We start from the raw sequence: 24,323 nt of genomic DNA, 5'->3' as shown, positions 1-24,323 counted from the left end.
CAATTAAGTTTGGAATTAATATTGGCCATGAAGCAGGGAACTGGTCCTAGTATCACCTTGTCATGATCGACTACACACAGATCCCCTTTCAAGACTGAATCCCTAATTTCCCATCCCTTTCAACTGAAGAGAAGGTTTATCAAAAAGACCATCTTCCAGTAACAATGTTAATGAAGAACTCTGAGTAGTTCAAAGGGACTAGTTATTAAGAGCCCAAAGAAACAAAACTAGTCACATGAGGAAAAAAAAGTGAATGGCCAGGAGTGGGAGGATGCTTGCACCTCTGACAAAATGATATAGAAAAGAGTATGCATACAGAGTTGGATTTCCAAATGTGACATAGTAATTTAAGTGTAAATTGGAGCATTCAGTTACTTACCTTTAATAACAACTGATACTTCATAATTCTTTGCACTGGTTTTATCAGCAAATCTGTGAGCTGAAGTCTATGACCCAAACGTTGCTTCAGGTCCTAGTAATAATATTGTAAAGTTCAGAATATTTTCTATAGGTTAAGAAGACACGTTAGTATATTGCACTTGACATTTCCCCCCAGTTTCTCCTATGCTTAATTCCCAATTTTAATTAGAAAATGAATTGAGATATTTTGGTTTTTATTTATGTGAAAGTTTATCAATAAACAGAACATTTTGTATATACTCAATGAGGGAGAAGGATTTTTTTATTTGAGGGAGGGAGAAAAACCCTATTGGTTCATCCTTGCAGCTGATCTTATCATCCTTGCCTAAACTAATGAACGGGGAAATCTGGTTGAATTCAGTGCAGTTTCCTGTGTTGTACAGTTTTGGGATGCTAATCTGAGGGTGCCTGGGGGGTTTATTTGGGTGAAAAAACAATCAATTCACTTCACTTTGCAAGTTCCATCCTGTCAGGTCTGACAAAAACAGGTTGAAAGACTTTCCCCAACAAGCCTCTGAATTATATCCAATTTATCGTTAATCACTCATATTCCCAGAAGTATTATGTGATCATTCACATTTGGGAGCACAGCTGCCCTACTTGCTTGTATCAAGTTGTCAGAATCAGCCTTGCGAAAGAACTTTATACATAAGACATGGCTGAATGAAAACATCCTTATTAGGTACTACAGTTATAAGTATTAATGCCCCTTTTGTTCTCCCCCCGTCATCTGAATCTCCTTATTCTGGTTTGTATAAGCAATTGGGGAATCTATGACTACATTAGTGATTTATTTGAATCCATTATTGTGGTTTAGTTTTATAATGAAGTCACGGGTTACATGTAATCCATCTCTGAACTGGAATTTGCTATACAGAGATATTAAATGTCAGAGTTAATAGATAGGAAACACATTCATTCATTTGGTAAAAATAAACTAATTTCAGCCCCAATCCCAAGGGTGTCAATATCAAACATGGAAAAGATTAAGTAAATTTGGAGAAGATTGTAGCTGTTTCCCTTCTATCAAGAGACACAGATACAGAACATCCTCCCCCCTCTTTTGGCACTTACCTCAAAAAATGTATCAATGTATTCTGAAACAATATGCTCAGACTTTGGTTTATTTTGGCAATAAACTATATACATGTGCAATCTTCTCTCCTGGAATGAAAGGAAAGAACAATAAATGTGTAGTGCAGAAAAAACATAAACTGACATGGCCTAAAATTGATTTTACCATAATCTGAAAATTCTGGTTCTATTCTGGTTTATAACAGCTTGAAAAAAAATGTATACTGTACATCTTAAATAGCAATTATCTCTACAACTGTAGCATTATCTTTTCCAAACAGAAGCAGGAAAATCATATTTAATGTGTATGTTATGTTTGATCAACATATGGATCTAAGTAGAAAATAAAATATGAACATAACTGTCATTAATTTTAATAAATTGCAGAACTGATTAGATATATAGATATATGTATATATGCATATGGTCAAAACACTGATTTCCCAACTTTTTGCTCTGAGGGAAATTTTTCCAGATACATTTTGCTGGTCACCAGCTCATATATTGCCTTAGATTTTATAGCATGTTTTCAGTGAGAGCCAAAGAAAGGTCTAATGTACACTTTCATTTTCTCTAAATGGGAAAACATGAAGGACATTCTACACAGCCTCAACTTCTATAGTTACTACTGTTATCTTATTGACAATAGCCTCTGCCAATTAAGTTAGATATTCATAATAAACTGAGCAACCATTTGCACAAATTTCTAGGCACTGAGATATTTGGAGCTCACAATATGAGGGGAAAAAACCCCAGGAACAATGACAGTTTTAATAACCAGTTTTTGTCATCAGACAAAAAACCAAAATGGTTTTGTTGCCAGAAAATCTAATTCAAGCTAAGTAAGAGCTCATCAGTTGTAAGCTGTTTGCCTCTTTTGTTGAATTTGGCTGGAAATTAAGCTAGAGAAATTGCTGTCTGGATTTCAAGGCTTTGTCCTTAATAGTGGCCAGATGTTGTATCTGGACAGTAGTTATCATAGTTCCCAAATGATGATTCCCGTTTCTTTATCCCTTCCACCTGTGTAGGGAAAGCAAGCCTCTTATTGAATTCCTTTCTGAGGGTGGTCTATGAGAACATGTGTTTTCCATTTGCCAACCTTTTCCATGACTCCCCTTCCGCTTTGGACAGGGCTTTTCCAATCTTAACAGAGGTCTGCAGACAGTTTATCATTCTGCATTTACTTCAGAGATAGAAAGGGAAACTGGCAGAATTCTAGTCAGTACCAACCCAGCATTTTACCATTCATCAACAAGAGAGGATGAAAGGCAGTCTACCGTTCCATCAATTTGTTTGTAGATTGATTTTTTTTTTTTAAAGTGAAAAACCTAAAAAAATTATGTGTGGATAGAAAGTCCAGAGGTTCACTGAATTTCTCTGACAGACTATCATTGGTTGAGCTTTATGTGGGAAAGTACTTCTGAAAGAAACAGTCAATCCAGGAACTCAGGACAAAATGCCTGCAAGGGGCAGCAACTAATAGCCAAAGAGAAGGGCTATATGCCTGCTATAGCAAATACTAACCAGATGGAGAAGGCATTTGCCTATAACAAAATGAACTGTTAGAAGTTAGATAACATATTTTTGATGTGGAGTAAGAAAAGACAAAGTAGAGGTTGCTTTCCCGGAAAAAAATAGAGGCATGTTGCAGGTGATATCAGGCTTTTCTACTCTGCAGAAACATCTCCATGCTGGGGCAAACAGAATGTGCAGATGAGCCTATGCTATGCAATTTAGATAATTTAACTTGCACTCTAGGATGCTGAAAGTTCCCTAATGACTTGTCAAGGAATGCTGGAGAGATTTACACGGAAGAGAGCCAATAGCGGACTTTTATTGTTCTTTCTTGTTGTTCCCCCTTTCTATTTTCATAGAAGTCAAAGATTTGACATTAAAAAACTGAAAGGGGAAAGCTTCAAATGCTTTCCAGCTTTTCTTTCCCACAGAGTAGTGGCAATCATGGAACTTTCAGATGTTCTAACCAGGTGGGATCTTGCTACCTTTCCATCTGTTCAGTTCTTTCTCAATGTGAGGAAATCTAGCAGATCCCTATCAGCTAAAGAATGCTATCTTCTGCTAACTAAACGACTGTAACAAATACAATCTAATTTCTACACAATGTAAGCTGATTTCTTTAAATTGCACCACTTAAGACTCAAGCGAACCAAGTCTGATAGCAAAGAAAGACGTATTTTTTAAAAAATGTCTCCAGAAAAGATGAAATTGTGTTAGATAGATACTAATAGTCCTTGACTCATGATCACACTTTGGATGGAAAGCAGTCATGAAGTGATCTCACAGGTCATTAAGTGGACAGAGTCTCAGGTATCTGGGGTGTGTGTGTGACAATCTGGGAGGGCTACATGTATCTCTCTCCATTCAGGAACTGAAAATCCCCTCTGCCAAAATTCAAACAGGATTTTTAGCAGAGACACAGCGTAGAGCCCTCCCTCATCCCTGAGACATTCCTCCTCATCATGCTGACTCTCCACTCAGGAGCTGAGAAGTCTGCTTAGATTTCAGCTTTCTCTCATCTCTGGAGCCCAGACAAAAGACCTGCCTACCCACAGATTTCAGCTCTGTGCCTGCTTGAAATGCTGAAATCCAAGCAGTCACGAAGCTGAAATCCTTTGGCAGGCAGCTTTTTCAGCCAGCCCCCAGAGATGAGAAGGAGTCTTCTTGGCAGGAGTTTTATCCATCCCTGTCTTCTTGACTGCTCAGGATATCTTCCTCCAACTTCTCTGCAATAAGTAGAATTACTAGGTAGTTGGGTCTTAAATCAGCTGTTGGTGAGCATGAAGAGAAACACTGAGGAAAGAAGATCCCCTTGGTCCCTCCAGGCAGAGAGTATTTATATCCTTTTCAAAACCTGCCTTTAGATTAATTACTGGAACAAGACTTCAGTAATGGCCTCCTCCTTAAGGAAATATCTTTAGGTCCTTTACAGCTTTAATCATACAGATTAATTACAATGTAAATGTATGACTTTTTGCAAGATATACTTGTTAGATTTTTTTTCACAGCTGAGATTGGACACTGGTTCTGTACAAAATGTTTAATTTTTATTAAATACGTTGCACTTTACTATGCTCTGCTAGATGCCCAGAAAGGAAGCCTGAAAGTTCATTTTCAGTATAAAGAATACCCAGTAACATTTTTTAAAGAAAATATTTCATAGGTTTTGGATTACTACAATTCAAAAATGCCTATCAATCTTAATTTTTTACTCCTAATTTTTGATTGCCCATATTACTCTCTGCTAAGATTCAACATGAAAATCTATGACAGTTCCTAAAAGATCACTTATGAACCAAGAGGATTGTGAATCCCTAGCTTTTTTCAAGGTTTTCATGCCCTGCCACTTTCACAAAGTCAAGAAAAATAAATAAAGCAAAAGAAGATTATACCATTAAGTAGTACAAAGATTTTTATTTTGCATATGAATAAAGGGGGCAATATGTGGGTGACTGATTGAGAAGATAACCTATAAATGATAAAATATCCTTAATATCTAGAATAACAGAATTGGAAGGGACCTTTGAGGTCTTCTAGTCCAACCCCCTGCTCAGACATTTCAAACAAATTGTTGTTCAATTTCTCCTTAAAATCTTCCAGTATTGGAGCATTTACAACTTCTGGAGGCAAGTTGTTCCAATGATTAATTGTTCTTACTGTCAGGAAATTTCTCTGTGTTGTTTCTCTGTTGTTTCCACCCATTGCTTCTTGTACAGCCTTCAGGTGCTTTGGAAAATAGGTTGACTCCCTCTTCTTTGTGGCAGTCCCTTAGATATTGGAACATTGCTATCATGTCACCCCTAGTCCTTCTTTTCATTAAACTAGGCATACCCAATCCAGCAATATGTTTATATGTTTTAGCCTCCAGTCCCCTAATCATCTTTGTTGCTCTTCTCCTTCGTTTATAACATTTTATAAATTGTCATTCTTATGTTAACTAAATTTTGCTCAGTATATTCCCTTCCTCTATTCAAATGTTGTTCAAAATACTGAATCCTGATATTTAAAATGTTTGTATTCCTCTCTTGGATCTCATATATATTCACATATACACAAATGTACATATTTGTGCTGCCAAACTATTGTTTGTTTACTCTGCATTTTAAAACATTTTTGCTTAGTTTAAAAAAGGTTCTGTACCTAAAAATGCAAATTTGGTGTTCAAACTTACATGTTTAACAAAAAGTGATCCTAATTTTTCTGGATCCTCAAGGCACTTCTCTAATTCTCCTAAAAAGAAACTGCAGAGAAAAAAACACAAAAACAAAACTTTTTGTTTATTTGAATAGGGCAAGATGTAATCGTTTCAAAATAGATTCATTATATTTGCTCCAGTGAAGAATATCAATTACTACAATGAAGACATGTGGAGAATACATCTGAGATACCCTGCCTGGAGTTGATTAAACAGCAATTTTTCCTACATAAGATGCTCCATGAGAAACTGGGTTATATCAAACAAGAATCAAGTAGCAAATGTTTCCTTCTTTTCATGTAGAACTAGTAGTACTAAACACATCAGGAATTCACTCTTACCTACCTCTAATAAAATAAAAACAAAATGAACCATTAACTTTAATCAGCATGCTAAGGGGAAAAATTACCTTCAATAAATAAAGTCTCAAGAGCTTATACTAAAAGCTAACAACTGGATCTAGTCCAAGACCTATCTATTAAGAAGTCATCATCACTCATTCACAGACATATTAAAAGAGAAGGGAGAGACAGGTGGCCATTTTGAGATCTAATAATAATGGTAATAAAGTTCTTTCACATACAAATTCTTCAGACAGCCAAATCCCCTGTGAAATGCCTTTTGAGTGTGATTAGTTCATCAGACAATTATTTTTACCTGTAGACTTTCCAATATCTCTCTTTCATATATTCAGCCCAGGGGCCAAATGCTAACTGGGTCTCAAAATAGAAATGTTCTCTATGGCAGACTTCTTCAGTTATAAAATGGGGGGACTTAAATTTTCAGCTAAATCTGTCAGTTTAATAAAAGTTCCTCCCCACAGTTAAAAGAAATGTTATTGTATATCCAAAGGATTTTGACCAATTCACATAAGTAGAGGGTGATCCTGATGAAAGCTGTGTAGGATGCCTAATAGAAATAGGTTATAAGGAATAATGGGTAGCTATTGAAGCATCATCCTGATACATGCATGATCTTCAACTCCCAAAATTTCCCAGCCAGCTTAGGTTTTCTGAGAATTCTGGGACTTGGAAATCTACACAGGGAGTTACACTAATAACCAGCTTGAATTATCTACATCTCCATGCTAATCTTGATCTGCACAGAGTAGCTTGATCTGCTCTTGGGCTCCGGAAAATTCATGCCAAGTGCAGGGTCTTTATTCTGAATAGCAATTTACTGAAAGTAAACAACTGTGCTTCTTTTGATAATCAATGTCTAACTGACAATGTCACTTTTATATGTTTTATTATTTTCCAGAATAATACACCAAAATAAAGTGTCAGTTCTACGGACTACAACCGGGTTATCAAACTGGTGGCCCATAAGCTGGATGCATCATGAACAGGTCATGCCCACCTCAGCTCTGTGGATGGGAAAAACGTTGCAAAATGTCACAATGGCAATGTGATGCTGTGAGTTTGATACCCGTGGATTACAAAATAAAGAATGGTGGATGCCATTTATTTGTATCACTTCCAAATTATATCATAGCAATTTTGGGATTTTTTGGGGGGGGAGAAGTGAAGGAGTACCAATACTTTTGGTTACATCTGATTGTTACTTCTGTGGAACTGTACAAATTAAAAATAATTACTGTGACATAATGGCTATCTGCAGGTAAATTTGGACTCAATTTTGATAAAACAAAAACATATCAAATAAAGAAGTCACTTCTTTGCCTTTATCATCTTTCAAGCCCATCCAAATATTTTTCCAACATGGTATCTTGTAATGTTTGAGTTAGTTTACTCTTCAGTGAGTCTTGCAAGGTTAAAAACAGTATGAAATTTATTCAAAAATAAAAAGCATACATACTCTCTGTGCCAGTCATATATTTGATGAATGTTGCCAAACACAATTTTGTCTTTTCCTTTCATGTCATCAGGAACACCATCTTCTTCCATGAGTGCCATATAACCCTAAAATAAATTAGCAAGAAAAATCAATAAGGGCCCTGTTATTTATCTGCAGATATGCTTAAATTTGTACTATTCCATTCGCTGTTCACAGATGTGTGCTTAAACTTTACAAAAATGTTTTATAGAAAAATGATGCATGGCGATCTTACACAAGTTATTTGTTGTGGAATGCTGTTGTGCTGGATATGAAATTTTACCTTATCCAAGCCTTTTATCAAGCTAGTGACATTTTAACCTACAATTTGCAAATTTCCTAGCCAGTATAAATAAAAGCAATAATTCTAATCTGCACAAGGCAGACAACCAAAAATGGGGCATTAGTGACTGTTTGAAGTTAACATCACTGAAAAAAATGCCTTATGACCATTTATCACACTTACAACCATTGCAGCATCTCCGTGATCATGTGATCAAAATTCAAATGCTTGGCAACCATCTCCTATTTATGACGGTTGCAATGTCCTGGGGTCATGTGTTCACCTTTTGCAACCTTTTGACAAACAAAGTTAATGGGGAAGCCAGATTCACTTAACAATTGTGTTACTAATTTAACAAGTACAGTGATTCACTAACTGTGGCAAGAAAGGTTGTAAAATGGGGCAAAACTCTTAACAAATGTCTCACTTAACAACATAAATTTTGGGCTCAATTGTGGTCATAAGTCAAGGACTACTTGCATATACTTTTATCTGTCAGTCTATCTACACTTGTAACTGCTTGGCAAATTAGTTAGCCTGACAATTTGGGCCAGCTAATAATTCTAATTGTGTCTATAATTCTCCTACATGAGTACATAGGAAATCTACTAGATATTTATTCTGAATCAAATTATATCTGCTCAGAATCAATAATTTTATGATTATAGCTCTATGCTTTTCAGTGTTCAGAAGCTTGTAGTTCTATGAACAGTTTTTCTGTGAACATACCCAGATACATTATTACGTGGAAAAAATTATAGCCATAATATCACTGAGTGAAAAAAATTATAGCCATAATATCACTGAGGCAGTGAACAATACTGATTCTCCAAATCAAAAATTTAACAGTGAATACCAATAAAATAATAAAATTGATAAATATATAATTTAATTCTAGAAAACTCTATAGTAGACATGTGTGAGAACTTGTGTATACCTGTAATCAGCCCAGTTTTAATTAACTTCCCAAATGTTAGCTGCTTTTAAACTTGTTTCTTCATTCAAGGATTCTTGTATTTATTAACACACACAACGATTAAAATATGCTTCAGCTGTCCATTCTAAAACACCAAGGCTGTCAGTTATTTCATTGCTTATATTCCTACACAAGGATTCAACAGAGTCCTTAACTACAAATATTACTGTACATCAAGCCAGTTCTAAACACTCAACGACTTATTTTGCCACAGAGTCAATAAACACCATGCAATGCTAGTCTTGTGTTGGAATGGAAATTAATTATTGCCAAGTTTTGAAATTTACATGTCTAGATATCTATAAACAGTTATACTGACAGTAAGTAATAATTTCTTTTGAAATATTATGGATAGCATTCCAACAACATCAGAAAATCCAGTGACTGCAAATTTTAACTGATTTTATTTTTAACCAAAAGGACTAGTGAACTTCATTAAAAACAAATTAAAATAGTTTTCTTAACGTACAGGTTGTCCTCAACTTATGACCACAATTGAGCCTAAATTTTATGTTGTTAAGTGAGACATTTAATTAGTTTTGTCCCATTTTACAACTTTTCTTGCCACAGTTGTTAAGTGAATCACTGCAGTTGATAAGTTACTCACATGGTTGTGAAGTGAATGTGGTTTCCCTTTTACTTTGCTTGTCAGAAAGTTGCAAAAGGTGATCACATGACCCTGGCTCACACCAAAGGTCATAAATATGAACCAGCTACTAAGCATCTGAATTTTCATCACATGATCATGGAGAAAGGTTGTAACTATGGAAAACGGTCATTCACATTTTTCAGTGCTGTTGTAACTTTGAACCATCACTAAACAAACTATACAGGACTACCTGTATTGCTAACAATGTCTTCTAAAGATGATTGGATTGAGAGGAAGGGTAAATTCATGCTTCTGATTTGACAAAAATTAAAACCAATCTGCTCAGATAAGGATAGACATACCTCTACTACATAGCCAAGATCTCTCACATAATCTCGTTCTGTCTCCACTAATTCCTGTAGCACATACCTGTAAAATTATGAACAATTAAAATGACAGAGAGATGATTTTAGCTATTAATTGATAAATTAAGAACTATTTATAACTAGAGAGATAAGGTATATTTTTGAAGACGCAAGGAAGAACTGTCTGGTTGTTATAATAAGAAATTAACAAAATGATCTCCTCCCATAGATCTCTCTGACTCCCATCCTGATGACATTGCTGGCTATTCTCTCATGCTTTGGGCTAGATTCATATTTGATATCATTGGTCCTTAATCTATCATTCTATCCCCTCTAGACTGTTGGAAAAGAAACTGGTTTTCAAATAAGAAGATACTTGGGTGTAGTCTTTGCAATGAAGACTATGAAGATTTCAGTACAAGATCAGGAGCTTTTGTTAAAAAAGAAAAAAAAAAGAATAAGCAACAAGATATTCCTAAATGTAACTGTTCAGGAGCTTTTGTTAAAAAAAAAAAAAGAATAAGCAACAAGATATTCCTAAATATAACCGTCCCCCCCAACCTAAAATTCATTTTAAGAATGTATAAAAACTGTTATGCCTATTGGATTTTATATATTACTTTATTTTACAAGTAGACGTATTATAAGTGCATTCTTGATCCTTCCTGTTATCATTTGAGCAAAACTGAAGAATACTAAAAGCTAAACGTATTAGCTGTAAGATCCAAACCTTGCTAAGGGAGTTCTGCTTTAGTTCTTCAATTGGTGATGCTATCGCCATTATTTAATGTGCAATGTTAATTATTGTACTTGAAAGGGCAATTTTAATGGTGAAATTTCTGTTTTTATATATGCAGTCTTGATTCATCAGATATAGGATGGAACAAAAATCTTAAAAATCAATCCATCTCTTTGTTATCCATTTGAAAGCATTAAAAAAAGTCTGGTCATGTATAATAAAAGACATTCAAAATATGGCAAAGTCTTCAAAAAAACTGATCGTTTAATTTTGTCTTAGAGAAGAATGAAAACAACCTTAAAGACTTTAAACTGACACACTTTAAAGAAATTGATAGTCTAATCTTACTGTCGCCTCTTTAAAGAACTGGATTTCCGTTCTTCCATCTCGTCAATGGGTGATGAGGAAGAAAGAAGTGAGTTGTCTGAGGGATTGAATGATGGGCTGCTACTGTCACCCTGGTCTACCATCAATGAACTTGGGCGGTCTTCTAGAGCCTAAGACCAAGTTGAAAATCAATTATTATTTCCTTTACATTGTATGCAATGCAAATGTAATATGGCAGTAGCTAGATGACACACAATATTTAACTATCAATAATACATAGCCTATCATTATTTTAACAAACATGCTACTTTAATTTTTACTATTAGATAAATTAAAAAAATTACTCCAGGGGGGTTAAAAAGCTTTCCCTCTAAATTTATTTTTCCCAGGGCTATTTGGATGGTGATATAGTTGGGAGGGGAAAAACCCTAATGCTGGATAGCACATTTTTATTTAGATCAAGTAAGATTCTCATAGTCTCTTAATTAATATCATTAGATAATATACCACATAAGCAAGTCTGAGCTTTCTACAAGAAGCAGTAAACAACAACAACAATAAAAAAGAGCACTCACCATTTTGCTCTTTACAAGCTCTTCTATGGCACTGACCAGCTCTGCTGCACTGGGGGTTTCTGAGCTGGTAGGACGTACCAATAAACGAGAAGATGTCTACAGAATGGAATTAAGATTGAGATGGGGAGATAAAGTGAGAAAACCAGCTTACCCAATAAATATTTTAATATCTTTGAAATGAATAGTTCATTTCATTTCAAAGAAGCACAGTTTGTTTTAAGCAAATCCTGTTACTTGTAAATGTTATAGTCTCCGTATCTCTCACCTATTTGTACTCCTTGATTACCATTTGGCAATGGTAAGGTACAATTGGCCTGTGAAGAATCTTTTAATCTTTCTGTATTATTATTCAAACTAATTATATTGGTTTCCTCATCCACCCCAAATTCCATATTAACATGAAGCAGCACAGAAAAGAACTAAACATAAAGAATCTGTGGGTCAGAGTGAAACTTCTTTAAAATTGAACATCTAAAGGGGAGTAGAACTCATATAGATGAGATTCCTTAACATCATAAACATGAAACAGAAGTCTGGGAGATCTCTAACCTCAAAAATTACAGGATTCTAATTTCTGGCTGCAAATAATGAGAAATGGTATGGCCAGAGGAAGCTTTTGGGAAGAGATTGGAGGGATTAGTAAATAAACAAGTCTGACTGCAGACTGCATTTATTCCTATGTAACTGTACACACAAGAAATATAAGGCTCACTTCATAGTGGAAGCACAGCATGAATGTCCCACGGGCTAAATATTTTAAGGTTTTTTTTCCACTAGTATACAGAAAGTTTAAAAATAATCAAGAATTTCAGAATACGGAATGTTGTGCATCTTTATCTTTGGAAGATTGGCTGTCCCATAATGTAGATACTAAATAAATTTTAGTGTGCATTAAACAGCTTAAGCTGGATGGGGACAAAGGAAAAGGAAGATTTACAAGAAATCACAGAAACTGTGCCAAATCCAAAAGAACAAAAAAGCAACATGATGCTAAATAAAGGTGATTTTTTAAGAAAAAAAGAAAAATCAAAGAAAAAAAATACTGCACAGCAAGTGTTTTAGCAATTGTTATAAAAAGCTATTTATAAAGCACTACTAAACAGATTGACCATAGACAATGCAAGTGCCTTCCAATGACACAAGTCTTCATTTGTTGAGACACAAATTATCATAGATTGACAGATCTGTGTATGTTACTGCATTTTACTGTATATGTTACTGTATCTGTGTATGTTACTGCATTTACCTGGTGTGATATTTGTAATAATATGTTGAGTTATAAGCTAGTCTCTAGATTGGAGATTTTGGGTTGCTTCACAAAAGCATGCTTAAGAGTAAAGCTGAGCTTTGATTGTTCTTGAGTGTACAGACTGATCAGTTTATCCTCATAGTTAATATAGAAGGCAATACTGTATGTCAAAAATGGAATGGAAACAAATGTTTACAATAGTTGTATCAAATGATGAAAACAAGGTAAAAATGCTGTAAGAATCTTGTAAAATGGCAATGGTCCAGATTTAGACATATTCAGTAATATTAAAATTTGAATGTAGTTTGCTTATGGAGTAGTTGTCTGACTTGGTTAGCATCTCTGACTGAAGACTGAAATAATTGTTTCCCTATGTAAAGAGAAGTATAGCAAAAAATGAATGCAAAATCTATAGGGATTTTAGTTTGTTAAATGTGCTAGGAAAGGTTATTTAGCAGAATTTTGATTGAAAAGTACAAGAAGCAATGATAAGCAAAACTTAGCAACTGTTGTCTGGTTTTATGCTGGCAAGTATATGCAGACTACATTTTTGCTCTTCAGCAAGTATCTGAGAAATGTGCGATTGATAAATGAAACTATTGTACATTTGTTGATTTGAAAAGGCATGTGCTAAAGTGCTATTAACCCACAAAAAATGGAAATTTCTCTTTTACAAAATGTAACCAACGTTCATCTGCTGGAAGATCTATACAAATCAACACTTTTTTTCATGGAAGGAGTTTGTAATATAAAATTAATCTTCAGAGTGGAAGTGTTGTTAAAATACTGCTTTCCTCCTTGTATGTCCATGCACACTAAAATTAGAACATCTCTGCTATACACACTAATATTAATACTATGAGGCAATAGAGATAGTGAAGGAAAGCTGAGAAATCTGTGTATCTCAGATTGGTTCCTAAGCTCTGTATGGAAGAGATAAAAGACAAAGGTTAAAATAATTTCTAATATTTAACATTTCAGCTGGATTCCTTGTGAAAAATGTATGTACGATATATATTGTATGCCTGTGAAATACATGGCACAACTGCATATAGGAAACATTATTCATCTCAGAGAAGAGTATGGATGTACTCTTTGTCAAATAGGGTTTATTCTATACACTTGCAGCTACTGCAGCAAGATCTGAATCTGAGCCAAAATATTTGATTTTTCTAAATAAGCTAACTAAGAGCAGAAAGGATTTTAAGCCTTAGGGATTTTTTTATTAATGTCTAAGAACACTGTACTGCAGATTCTGTCATCATTCTATATATCATGGGAGTCTTTTTCAGCGGATATGCAGGAAATTCCCTCCACCATCAAGGATGTGGTTACCTTAGCAATGATTAACATCCATAAGAGAAACCCACAAGAGTTCCAAAAAGCAAAGTAGGAAATAAAAAGCCCATACACTCAACTGTTGAAAATGTCTGGCTTTCTGAGAATGATGGCACTTTGCCAAGAAAATAGACAACCCAAGAGCTCACATTGTAAAATTAATTCTGAGTACAATGGAAACTCATTTTAACAAACCAATTAAGGCAAGAGGTATTTGTTATTCACAAGTATATATTAAGTACGAAAGCATGTTTTTGAACTGCATGCAACTCCACTATATCAAAATCTACTTAAAAGAGTATAGGGAGTCTTCAGCTGGTGCATATAATATTAAAACTAGAATAAAGCATGTGCAACAGCTGAATGAAAGGAAAAACTTATATAAATCGGCTTAAGTTGAATAATTTCTACAAAATTTCTTGTCCAGTATTTTATCACCATAGAAAACTGGGGTCTTTGGGCATGATCCAGTTGGCATGACAATAGGCCATGACCATTGAGAACCAGTTATTCCCCCACCCTATTCTGCCAGAGAAGGTCTCGCCACCCATTTTACCTTATCGTCTTGTGAGTCTGGTTGAAGCAGACTATGTTGTTGGATTGCCATTGGAGGGGGAAGTGGCACAGCATCAGCTCCTTCTTCACCTTCTTCTTCTCCACAGCTCTGCATACCAGATGAAGATGATTTGGAGAGGGTGCCACTACTCAAGCCCTCATTCCGGCCTCTCTGCAAAGAGAATCATATTCATGCTTATTGGTTAGATCAATGATGTATAAAGTGCTTGATACCTTTATATTTGAAATACCCAAATACAAATGGCCAGTATTCCTGAAACATAGCACTTTTTTATTTTGCCCCTTGCATCTGCTTGTGTGATCCCCCCGCCCCCTTACCTGCACTGCACATGTGCATGCCTCCCAGCTAATTTTTGACCTGTCTGAGGCCTTTTTCGGACTCCCAGAGGTTCGACGGAAGCCTCTGCAGCCTTTGGAGGCCAAAAAATGCCCCCATTTTGTCACTTCCGATATTTCCAGAAATACTGGAAGCGATGAAGCGGGCCTGTTTTTCAGCCTCCAAAGGCTGCAGAGGCTTCCCTCAAGCCTCTGGGAGGCTGAAAAAGGCCTCAAATGGGCCGAAAATCAGCTGGGAGACGCGCGCATGCGCAGTGCAGGTAAGTTTGGCTGGGGCTCGCGTGCCCGCACAAATGGCTCTTCATGCTACCTGTGGCATGCGTGCCATAGGTTCACCATCATGGATCTAGATGCACAATTAATGCTTATTTTAATAACCTGCAGGGCCATTAGTCATATATTTTTGACAGAGGCATCATCAATAAAAACAGATAATTTGGAGAATGAAAATAGCCAGATATAGCTGTTTCTGGAAGACTGCTATGGAATATATCGAAACAAATGGCTTGTTAAGAGTTCCTTTTTTTTGTTGTTAAAAAAGTGGATGTAGTGAAAGCAATTATTTACAAGAAGGTAACAAAAACCACCTACCTCTTCGAGAGTTTCATCTTGGGGTGTAGCTGCACTGTCATCGGAGTCCTTCTGTGAGCTGGTATCAGCACTTTTGCGGACTTCACGGCTCTTCTTATGTTTGTGGGCCAGTTTCTTTACATGGCTGTCTGCCTTTCCACTGCTAAGTCGCCTCACTGGACTAGTGAGCCACTTCCTCAGGGTATTGCCTGGGCGTTTAGGACCAGGAGAGCTTTGTGCACCAATCATATGGGGCTGGAGTGATGTTACTGATGCAGGAGGACTTGCATCATTGCTGGAAACTGAAAGAGAATCTGAAAAAGAGAAAAAACAATGAAAATACAAGAAAGAAATAACTGGGGGGGTGTAATAACTGCTTTACAAAACACTTATTTTCCTAAAGCAAGTTAAAAAAATGTATGCATTCTCACTATAATCATTATGAAACTCTATTATTAGTTGCTACGGTAGCAGTTATATAAATACCAGTTTGTATGCATATTACAATTTGTTTGATACTTTTGCCATTCTAAGGATTCCTTCGTTGACATATTAGCTAGCAACCAGATGGCTCATAACTATGGTTCTTTGTATGTTATGAAGGAATGTATTTAACTCATGATGGAATGATCTTATAAGCCATCCTTAAAATACAAGTATCTAAAACACAATTATTTAAATATAGTTTTGATTAAGATTTTTATACACGTAAAAAGCAAACTAAAGGAAAAAAATATGAAAAAGGGAAAGAAATAAAGAGAAAGAAAAATGCAAAAAGCAAAGTAGAATAAGAAAGAAAAATAGCTTAAAAGAAACAAGTAAATATACAAATTCCAACTTTCTTTACAATAGTTACAAACAAGCTCATTCTCTCTCCTCCTCCTTGGTTACAAGCTTTCTCCAGTCCTTTAGTCCTTTTTTAATTGTAAAAAAACCACACTTCACTTTTTTCAATTTTCATAAAAAAATCTATAAAAGGGTTCTGTCATTTCCTACTAGTTCCAGTCTTTTATAAAAGTCCTTGTTGTTGTACCAAAGAGGACAGTTTTGCCATTTCTGACATCTTTATAATCTATTCCTCCATTGTGAGAATTTCAATGTACCTTCATCATTGTGCAATAATTAACTGATTTTGAAGGAATGTGTTTGCTTTATAATGTTATGCACTATTTCAAGGCTTGAAAAGATATTGTGGAAATGACATGGTCTTTTATAAATTAATTCCATGTCATTGGTACAGCAATGCTTGTTTCACTGATGCACCAGCAACAATCTGATATTCAGATAAGGACCTCATTTGTACAGCAACAACAAAATATAACATGTAATTTTATTTTTGACTATATATTGGAGACTGATATATTTGAATGCTCTTCTACTAAATATCTGTTTTACCCCTTTCACACTCACAGGGCTATCCTTTGAAAGAGTATGGTTAAAAGCTAGCTTCTCATATGGATCAACATGATGCAAGTAATAAAGGATATAAGCATTCTATACCCTTCCATGATATTTCTGAATTCCAGTAGTCTTAATCATGCTACTGGTAGGACTTTAGAAAAGCAACTCTCTTTTCCCCTCTCCCTCTAATTTATCATTTTTAAAAAATCTCTTTTGCATTAGTCATGAGGAAGGAAAACCCACTGGAATCACACTTCAATAACTTTTCATACGTCCATCCTTTATCTTTATATTGTTGTAATTCCTTTTCTTCCAAGATGAAATTATATGCTAAGTGGCACATTTCATGGCAGAAATGGAAAATCTTTTACTACACTATAGCGCACAGTACTCCCAACCAACATAGGCAAAATTGAAAGTTACTTGTTTCAGCAAATCAAAGGTTTCACACTAAAAGGGATTGGATGGAGAAAATGATGTTGCTATGCTATGAAAATACAGCCCAATTGTTATATGCAAACGCATGAGCAAAGTGATTTGTTGCTGTTCCTGCATTTATATTAACATTTAATCATTGATTAAATAACAAATTAATAAACATTTTTCCCTTTTGTTAACCCATATCTGACCAAGAACCAAAAGTATTGTCCAAATTTGTAACACCACTAAACAGTGCAGACACCAGATGAGCGTTTGGGACTTTCCTATCATTTTTTCAGATTACTTAAGGATGTACAGTACTTTTGCTTAGATGGCCCATAAACCCTCCAAGGGATAATTTGCTGCTGTCTCCTCAGGTTTGAAATACAGCTCCATATGGGCCTCTGCAAATGGAGGTCAAAGTTCATAGAAAGTCCATACACATTAAAAAAAACCTGAAGGGGAAGCAGAGTACTTAAGCTACAACAAAAACAAATAATGAAAGCTACTTTTCCAGCCAAACTAAGATTACTGTTCATTCTCAACTTGAGAAACATGACCCTGGTTATCTGGGATTGTTGCCTTTGATTTTTTTGGTTCTGGATGCTTCAAAAGCAGCTGCTTACATTTCTTGGTTGTATTCCAACCAAGTTACTTAAGATAAGACCAGGGAGTCTATCTTTAATTGTGGAACTGCAGTGCAAATAAAACAGAGTCAGATTTTTCTCAACTGAATGTTTGTTACTACAAAATATCACACGTTCCTTCTAAAAATTGCACAATAAGCCATTCTATTCCATTAAATCAATGATAAGATCAATTTGTAATTTAATGAAAACGTGGAAGACATTACTAGGAATCATTATGAGGAAGCATTTTGATTTTAATTTTTTATATAGAAACATTTATTATCCTTTAACAAGGGAAAGAATGTCAGGGACCTTGCAGAAAAAGATAGCATGATGAAACTGCCAATTTACAAGAATTTGGCAAATTATTTTCATGTGACATTCCTTCTATGTGAGTACATGCAGAGATTAAATGCATCTAAGCCCAACGAAGTATTTCAGGGAAATGCTATCTGATAAAACAGCCTACTTGTTACCCAAGATCTTTTACATCAGGAATATATTACTAAAAGTAATGGGGATTGACTTTGACATGCACGCAGCACAGGCCCCCAAATGCTAGCAGGCAAAAGAAGAAAAAAATTTCAATTTATCAGATGAACCTACTTTTCTTTATTTAGAGGGTACCATGAAAGAAAATTAAATTTAAGCATGGTGTACATAAGACGCATGGATGTCATGATACATTAACTCAAGTGCAGGCTGACTACTTTTATTTCTTTCCTTCAGGATAAGCTGGTGGCCTGCCCCCCTCTCTCCCCCTCCCTCTCAGAAGCAGCAAGTATCCATAATTTTTTAAATCTGATATATACACACACATATTAATATTTTTCTCTTCATGATAGCAAATAGGACTTTTATTATATATAATAACATATATATTACAATATTTGTAATGTCTAAGAAAGCAAATTAGAATAAATTAAGTTTAAATCTGCTGTTTTTTGAATTTGTCACTACAGTCACACTATTAAAGTCCTATTTTCTATCATTAAGAAAACAGTATCAGTAAACCTTAAAAGTACAATACAGATCATACATTTCATATAAAAAGCACCTTGAAAATGCTGAACTATGTGCACTTGTGTGCAAGTGCGTGCATATGTTTGTATGATGTTATATAAACAATAAGCAATTGTTGTTCGTATATATGAAGTCTTTGTTCAGTTATCCTGTGTAGATGTTCAAATGTTGCAAGAAGTTGTTGCATCTGAAGAACACGACAGTTAAATAGTGTAAGAGTTGGAGAAAGTATTGGACAGAACTTAGTCTGAAGTCATTTCCTTTCTTGTTTACATGGGAAACAGGCCACTTTCTAAATCACTCGGGTTTTTAGGCTAAGCTGAAACAACATTAACTTAATTGTCATTGTTAACTTGAAATCCAGAGGTGTTCATTTATGTCTTCATCTATTACACTGCAACATTTCTTTCCTTCAGAGGGTCATTAGTAGCCAACAAAAATGCAAAATGTACTGAATAGTAGTACAGTATAATACAGTATCGTACAGTACAGTACAACATTAGTTTTGGAATTTAGATTTCCCCTTGCCCTTCTGGCCTTTAGGAAGGGGCTGAAGACATGGCTACGCCACCATGATTAGGGGTCCGGTAGTAGTAGTTAACCTTTCCAATGGTTATGCAGGTATTCCTTGACTTACAAAGACAATTAGGAATGGGATTTCTGTCGCTAAGCAATGATTGAATCATGATTGAATCATTGTACCAAATCTCATAGTCACTAGGAAAGAACAATTTCCTGCTGGTTTCCCCCTATCAAAATCAGTTAAAGTTGCAAGTCCCAGGCCAAGAGACAGGTAAGTGATTCCTGCTAGGTGGGAGAAAAAGTGTGTGTGTGGAAATGCTGGGAAGAGTATGGAAGAAGCAAAGTATGAGTTGGGTGACACTATGTGCAAGAGAGGTATAGCACTGTCTGAGGAGGGTATGAAGGAGGGTTACAAAAAGTCCACTCAGGTATGCAAATGGCCAGCATGATATGAGCAGTCACAGAGGGGTTGGGGGACAGTGAGGTAGGTAGGAGAGACTTACTCTAAGAACCTGTGACCTTCCCTGCTGGCTTCCCCATCGACTTTCTAGGGAAACCAACAGGAAAAATTGCAAATGGCAATCATGTGGCCGTAGGGCATTGCAACCAAACTGGTTGCCAAGCATTCAGATCACAATCACAGAACCATGGGAATACTTGGATGGCCAGAACCCTGACCATCATGATCAACACTTGTTTAATATCATTGTAACTTCAAACAGTTGCTGAATGAATAGTTGTTATAGGTTGAAGACTACCAGTATTGAATGGAATATACTGTTTGCATTCACTTGCTAATGGTGGTTATATTTTGTATTTAATTTCATTTTTAATAGTGGTTTTAGAACATTGGTTGTTTTTATTTTTTATCATTCTTGCTCATTTTTAAGGTAAATCACAGTTTCACGTATGTGAAATGGATGAGTATAGTATGGGATGAGTTGAATAAATAGTATAGTATATATCTGTGACGGCAAACCTATGGCACATGTGCCACAGGTGGCACACAGAGCCATTTGTGCCAGCACGAGAGCTGCAGGCAAACTTACCTCACTGGGCATGCGCGTACCTCACAGCTGATTTTTGGCCAGTTTGAGCCCTTTTTCGGCCTCCCAAAGGCTTGAGAAAGGCTTCTGCAGGCTTTGCAGGCCGAAAACTAGCCCTGTTTCATCACTTCCTGTTTTTCCGAAAATTGCTTGCTTGCCAAAGCTGAGTGTATCTTATTGGTCCAAGGTCAGTCAGTTGGCTTTGTGCCTAAAGTGGGACTAGAAATTATGGTTCCCTAGTTTCTAGCCTGGTGCCTTAACCACAACACTAGACTACCTCCAACTAACCAAAATGTATTTGCCACTGGAATGATTTTGTGTACTTTATTTAGAATAAAATTTAAGCAAAATGTATTGGTTAAGAATGTTCTGAATACACAGGGACCAAGTGAAAATGGATCTCAAGCTTTATCAGGTATGCTACTTTGCTTTCTGAACATCTTGTATAATTTTACAGTTGTCAATTATCTAATTTCCTGAATTTCTCACGCTGTTGGTGAAAATGTATGATTTATGATTTATTTTAAACAAATTTACTGTTTGCATGTTTCAATTAATCAGTTGTCAACAATGATCCATTGCTGTGAACCAGATGACTATAATGAACAAAGTAAGGAATAAAGAACCAAATGAATAAAATTATTTCTAAGGCAATTCTGTGCAGCCTACCACATTTTTTTCTTCGGGCATTTCAGAAATTGAAGAAACCCATTAACTCATTAGCCCATTCTAGCCATTCTTTTTTATGAAATCTCAGATCCTACATATATCTTTAAGTTACATATTGCAAAGACTATAGAAAAATAAACACCACCAAGCATTCAGGGAATTATTTTCATTAGACCAGTCAAGGACTATGGCAAAGGACCCATAAAACGAAGTTTTATACAGGTTGGCAAGTTATGTAAGTTCAGAAGTACAGCAAGTAATTCATATTTTTTTCAAAAAGCAAAAGATTTTTTAAAAACTATAAAATGAGTAGAATATGAAGAGGTCAACTGATTGAACTGGTACTTTATATTTTGTTATATATCATTAGGTATGTATATATCAGCGCCTGAAGCTAAAGAAGAAATAGATCTCATTTTACTGCTTATTAGCTTTCCAGGGATGCTTTCAGCCATACTAATATATTATATTAATTGGATCTTTGCCTACTTCTGACATGTAGCTTAACTACAAGCCAGATTCTACATGACTAACAATCACATTGGATTGTGTAGCCCTGAAGGCACATATTTTTATATACTAGATCAAAACACCTGCATCCATTTATAAAATCAATGAAGCCTCCTTCATGTTGATCCAAGATTGGCATGATGCTGCAGCCTGTGAAGAAGGCAGGAATCTACAACCACAAGGAGGAAACAGGCTGTATTATACATCACAGAAGACTACCTCAGGTTTGCTATTATGAATAAATTCAATAGGTGCTGTTCAATCAACTACAATATGTACTAGATGGTACATATTGTTTATGTTTAGGGCAATGTTTAAAAAAACTATAACTTTAGAACCAATGAAGTGTTAATATACATGAGTATATTCAACAGTTACGAGTCATTATATAATTTCTTAATTCCACTGGCTGGAAGCCACTCAATTTACAAAGGAAAGGAGGTAGTTGTCTCATGTTTGTTACCTGCACGACATTTTTTATTATTCTGTACCCAGGAAAGTGCTGGTTTTTCACTAATCTTAATCACAAGAATTGCATAGGATCTTTGCCAATGTTTGCCAAGGGACAGAGAGAAACTCATCTATACAAGTTAACATGCTGCCAAGTTACTGCCATGTTTTCCATACTCCCTTGAAATAAGCACGAGTTCCTAATGTAAATCCACATCCCAAGAGGAAATCTGAATCTATTCCTCCTATAGGAATTGCTTGTTAAACCAATGACCATATACTCCTCATGTTACTTATGAGCAATGACTCTCCCTATTACAGAAACAGGCATTGTCTTAAATGATACAGTTAATAAGGTCCAACCCAGGTCTTGTTCCAGATGGAAACCGAAGCTTAGGATTTGTATATTTGACAAGAGTTTTCTTCCATCTAAATACTTCCTTTGGCTTGTTTAGTTTTAATGTGCCAAGAATTCCATGCTTTAACTAATAAATTATTGCAGTGTGTGGAGTAGAATATACTTTAATGATACACTTTATCCAAAAACAATCTTCGGTAAGAAGGAAAATCAGGGGCATTACACAACTCTTTCCCCTTTCAACGAGGAAACTGAGAGGGGAGGGAGTTGTATGATTTCCCCTGATTTAATGCTCAATCTGATCAAATTCCTTCCAGAAATAATGAATAAAAAAAGCTACTGTTTCTGATTACATGCACTTTTGTACAAATGTCCCTCCCTCAGACAACAATATGATAGTCAACCTTGCTTAGATTATATAGTAAACAGATGTAGCTGCAGAGCAATCTACTATAGTGTTAAATTAGGAATGCTGCAACAGATTTATGTATATGGTGGGGAAACCGGATAGAACTTATTTCTTTCTTGGGTGTCCACTGGGCTGTGAAAGGAGTTAAATGTGCTTTCAAAAAGTTTCACGTAAGGAAGCTTACCTCACCTGCGGTGGCACGCTTCAAAGAGGATTGGGCCAGGCAGTATCGCTGTCATACAGATGCATGGATGGAGCTGGTAAGGATCTGTGATACCCCCCAAAGCAAGTTGCCCCTCAAAAGCCTCCTACCAATACAGAAAAAGATAGAGGAGCATCTCGCATGGTAGAGAGACAGTGAAAGTAAGCTTAAGTACATACAGTCGAACCTGGAAGACCCAGAGCTCCAAGAACATATTCAATGCTTGAGGAGGCGAACAAAGAACGCAAAGACTACATCCAGGAAGAAAAACTCCCTCCAGGCCATGCTCTTCGATGCACTACAGGAGGAACAAACACCGAGGGAGAAGGCCACTTCTGAACTAAGTCTTCAATCACAAGCAGCCTCCTCGCACCATTCTAAGAAAGCCTCCTCCCTCCACCCCAAGCCCACTAGATCTGCAGCAGGTTCCAGTGTCTCGTGCCAATTCTCTGCTGCCGGCTCTTACCATCCTTCCAGAGCTTCCTCCCAGTGCAGTGGCACATCTAAGGCCTCCAAAGCAGCAAGTTATGCTAACGAGGCTGCAGAAGCTGAAGTAGAAGCTGCAGTAGCAAACACAGCTCTATGCACAACAGATGAGGTGACACGGCAGAAGGCAGAAATAGCGGCTCAACAGGCAGAAATGGCCAAAGCCCAGGCCAGTCAACAGGCAGAAATGGCCAAAGCTCAGGCCACAGCGCAGGCCAAACTAGAGTTGGCCAAACGGCAAAGAAACTCCACAACAAAGACGGTACAGGCCGCAGCATGGCGGAAGATGGCCGACAACGCCTTCTTCAACTTCAACCTCGAAGACTTGGGAGAAAAGAGCCCAGATACACAGGTCAAGGCCTACGTGGATGAGCAGGACTCGCTACAAAACGAGCAGATGGAACCGCCTCAGTTGCCTAGCAGTCTCCCACAACCAGGGAAGCACAGGGATGTGTGTGTCATGTTCTCTTTCTCAAAATGCAGAGTAAAACTCTTTTTGCCAATGTATGGATCCTATTCAGTGAATTACCGTGTTTCTCACATAATAAGACCGGCCCTTATTTTTTTTTGACCCCTAAAAAAACGGCTAGGCCGTCTTTTTGGGGGTGACTTAATTTCCTCCCCCACCTAGAGCGGCCCATGTGCGCGTATCTCTCCGTGAGGCCGCTTCTATCTGCCCATCGAAAGCTCCCTAAAGGACACAGTCCCCAGCTGCTTCGGGCGGCGCGGCTGCCC

At 36.4% G+C, this 24,323-nt stretch overlaps 1 protein-coding gene across 1 annotated transcript in view; it reads right to left on the bottom strand.

Annotated features, from left to right (window-relative positions):
* TRIO (trio Rho guanine nucleotide exchange factor) overlaps positions 1-24,323 on the bottom strand; it is a 267,208-nt gene that overhangs the window by 30,810 nt on the left and 212,075 nt on the right. The window contains exons 35-43 of the mRNA XM_026673423.2: positions 15,485-15,777; positions 14,538-14,708; positions 11,395-11,490; positions 10,841-10,989; positions 9,751-9,817; positions 7,523-7,626; positions 5,681-5,750; positions 1,495-1,584; positions 380-472 (exon numbers count right to left, since the gene is read on the bottom strand). Coding sequence (XP_026529208.1) covers positions 380-472; positions 1,495-1,584; positions 5,681-5,750; positions 7,523-7,626; positions 9,751-9,817; positions 10,841-10,989; positions 11,395-11,490; positions 14,538-14,708; positions 15,485-15,777 — 1,133 coding nt within the window. The remainder of the gene's footprint in view (positions 1-379; positions 473-1,494; positions 1,585-5,680; positions 5,751-7,522; positions 7,627-9,750; positions 9,818-10,840; positions 10,990-11,394; positions 11,491-14,537; positions 14,709-15,484; positions 15,778-24,323) is intronic.

Source organism: Notechis scutatus, chromosome 3, assembly GCF_049901735.1.
Source record: "Notechis scutatus isolate UNSWTSFEM ecotype Mainland chromosome 3, rNotScu1.2, whole genome shotgun sequence".
Taxonomy (NCBI): Eukaryota; Metazoa; Chordata; class Lepidosauria; order Squamata; family Elapidae; genus Notechis; species Notechis scutatus.
This window is presented reverse-complemented; position numbering and strand designations above follow the sequence as displayed.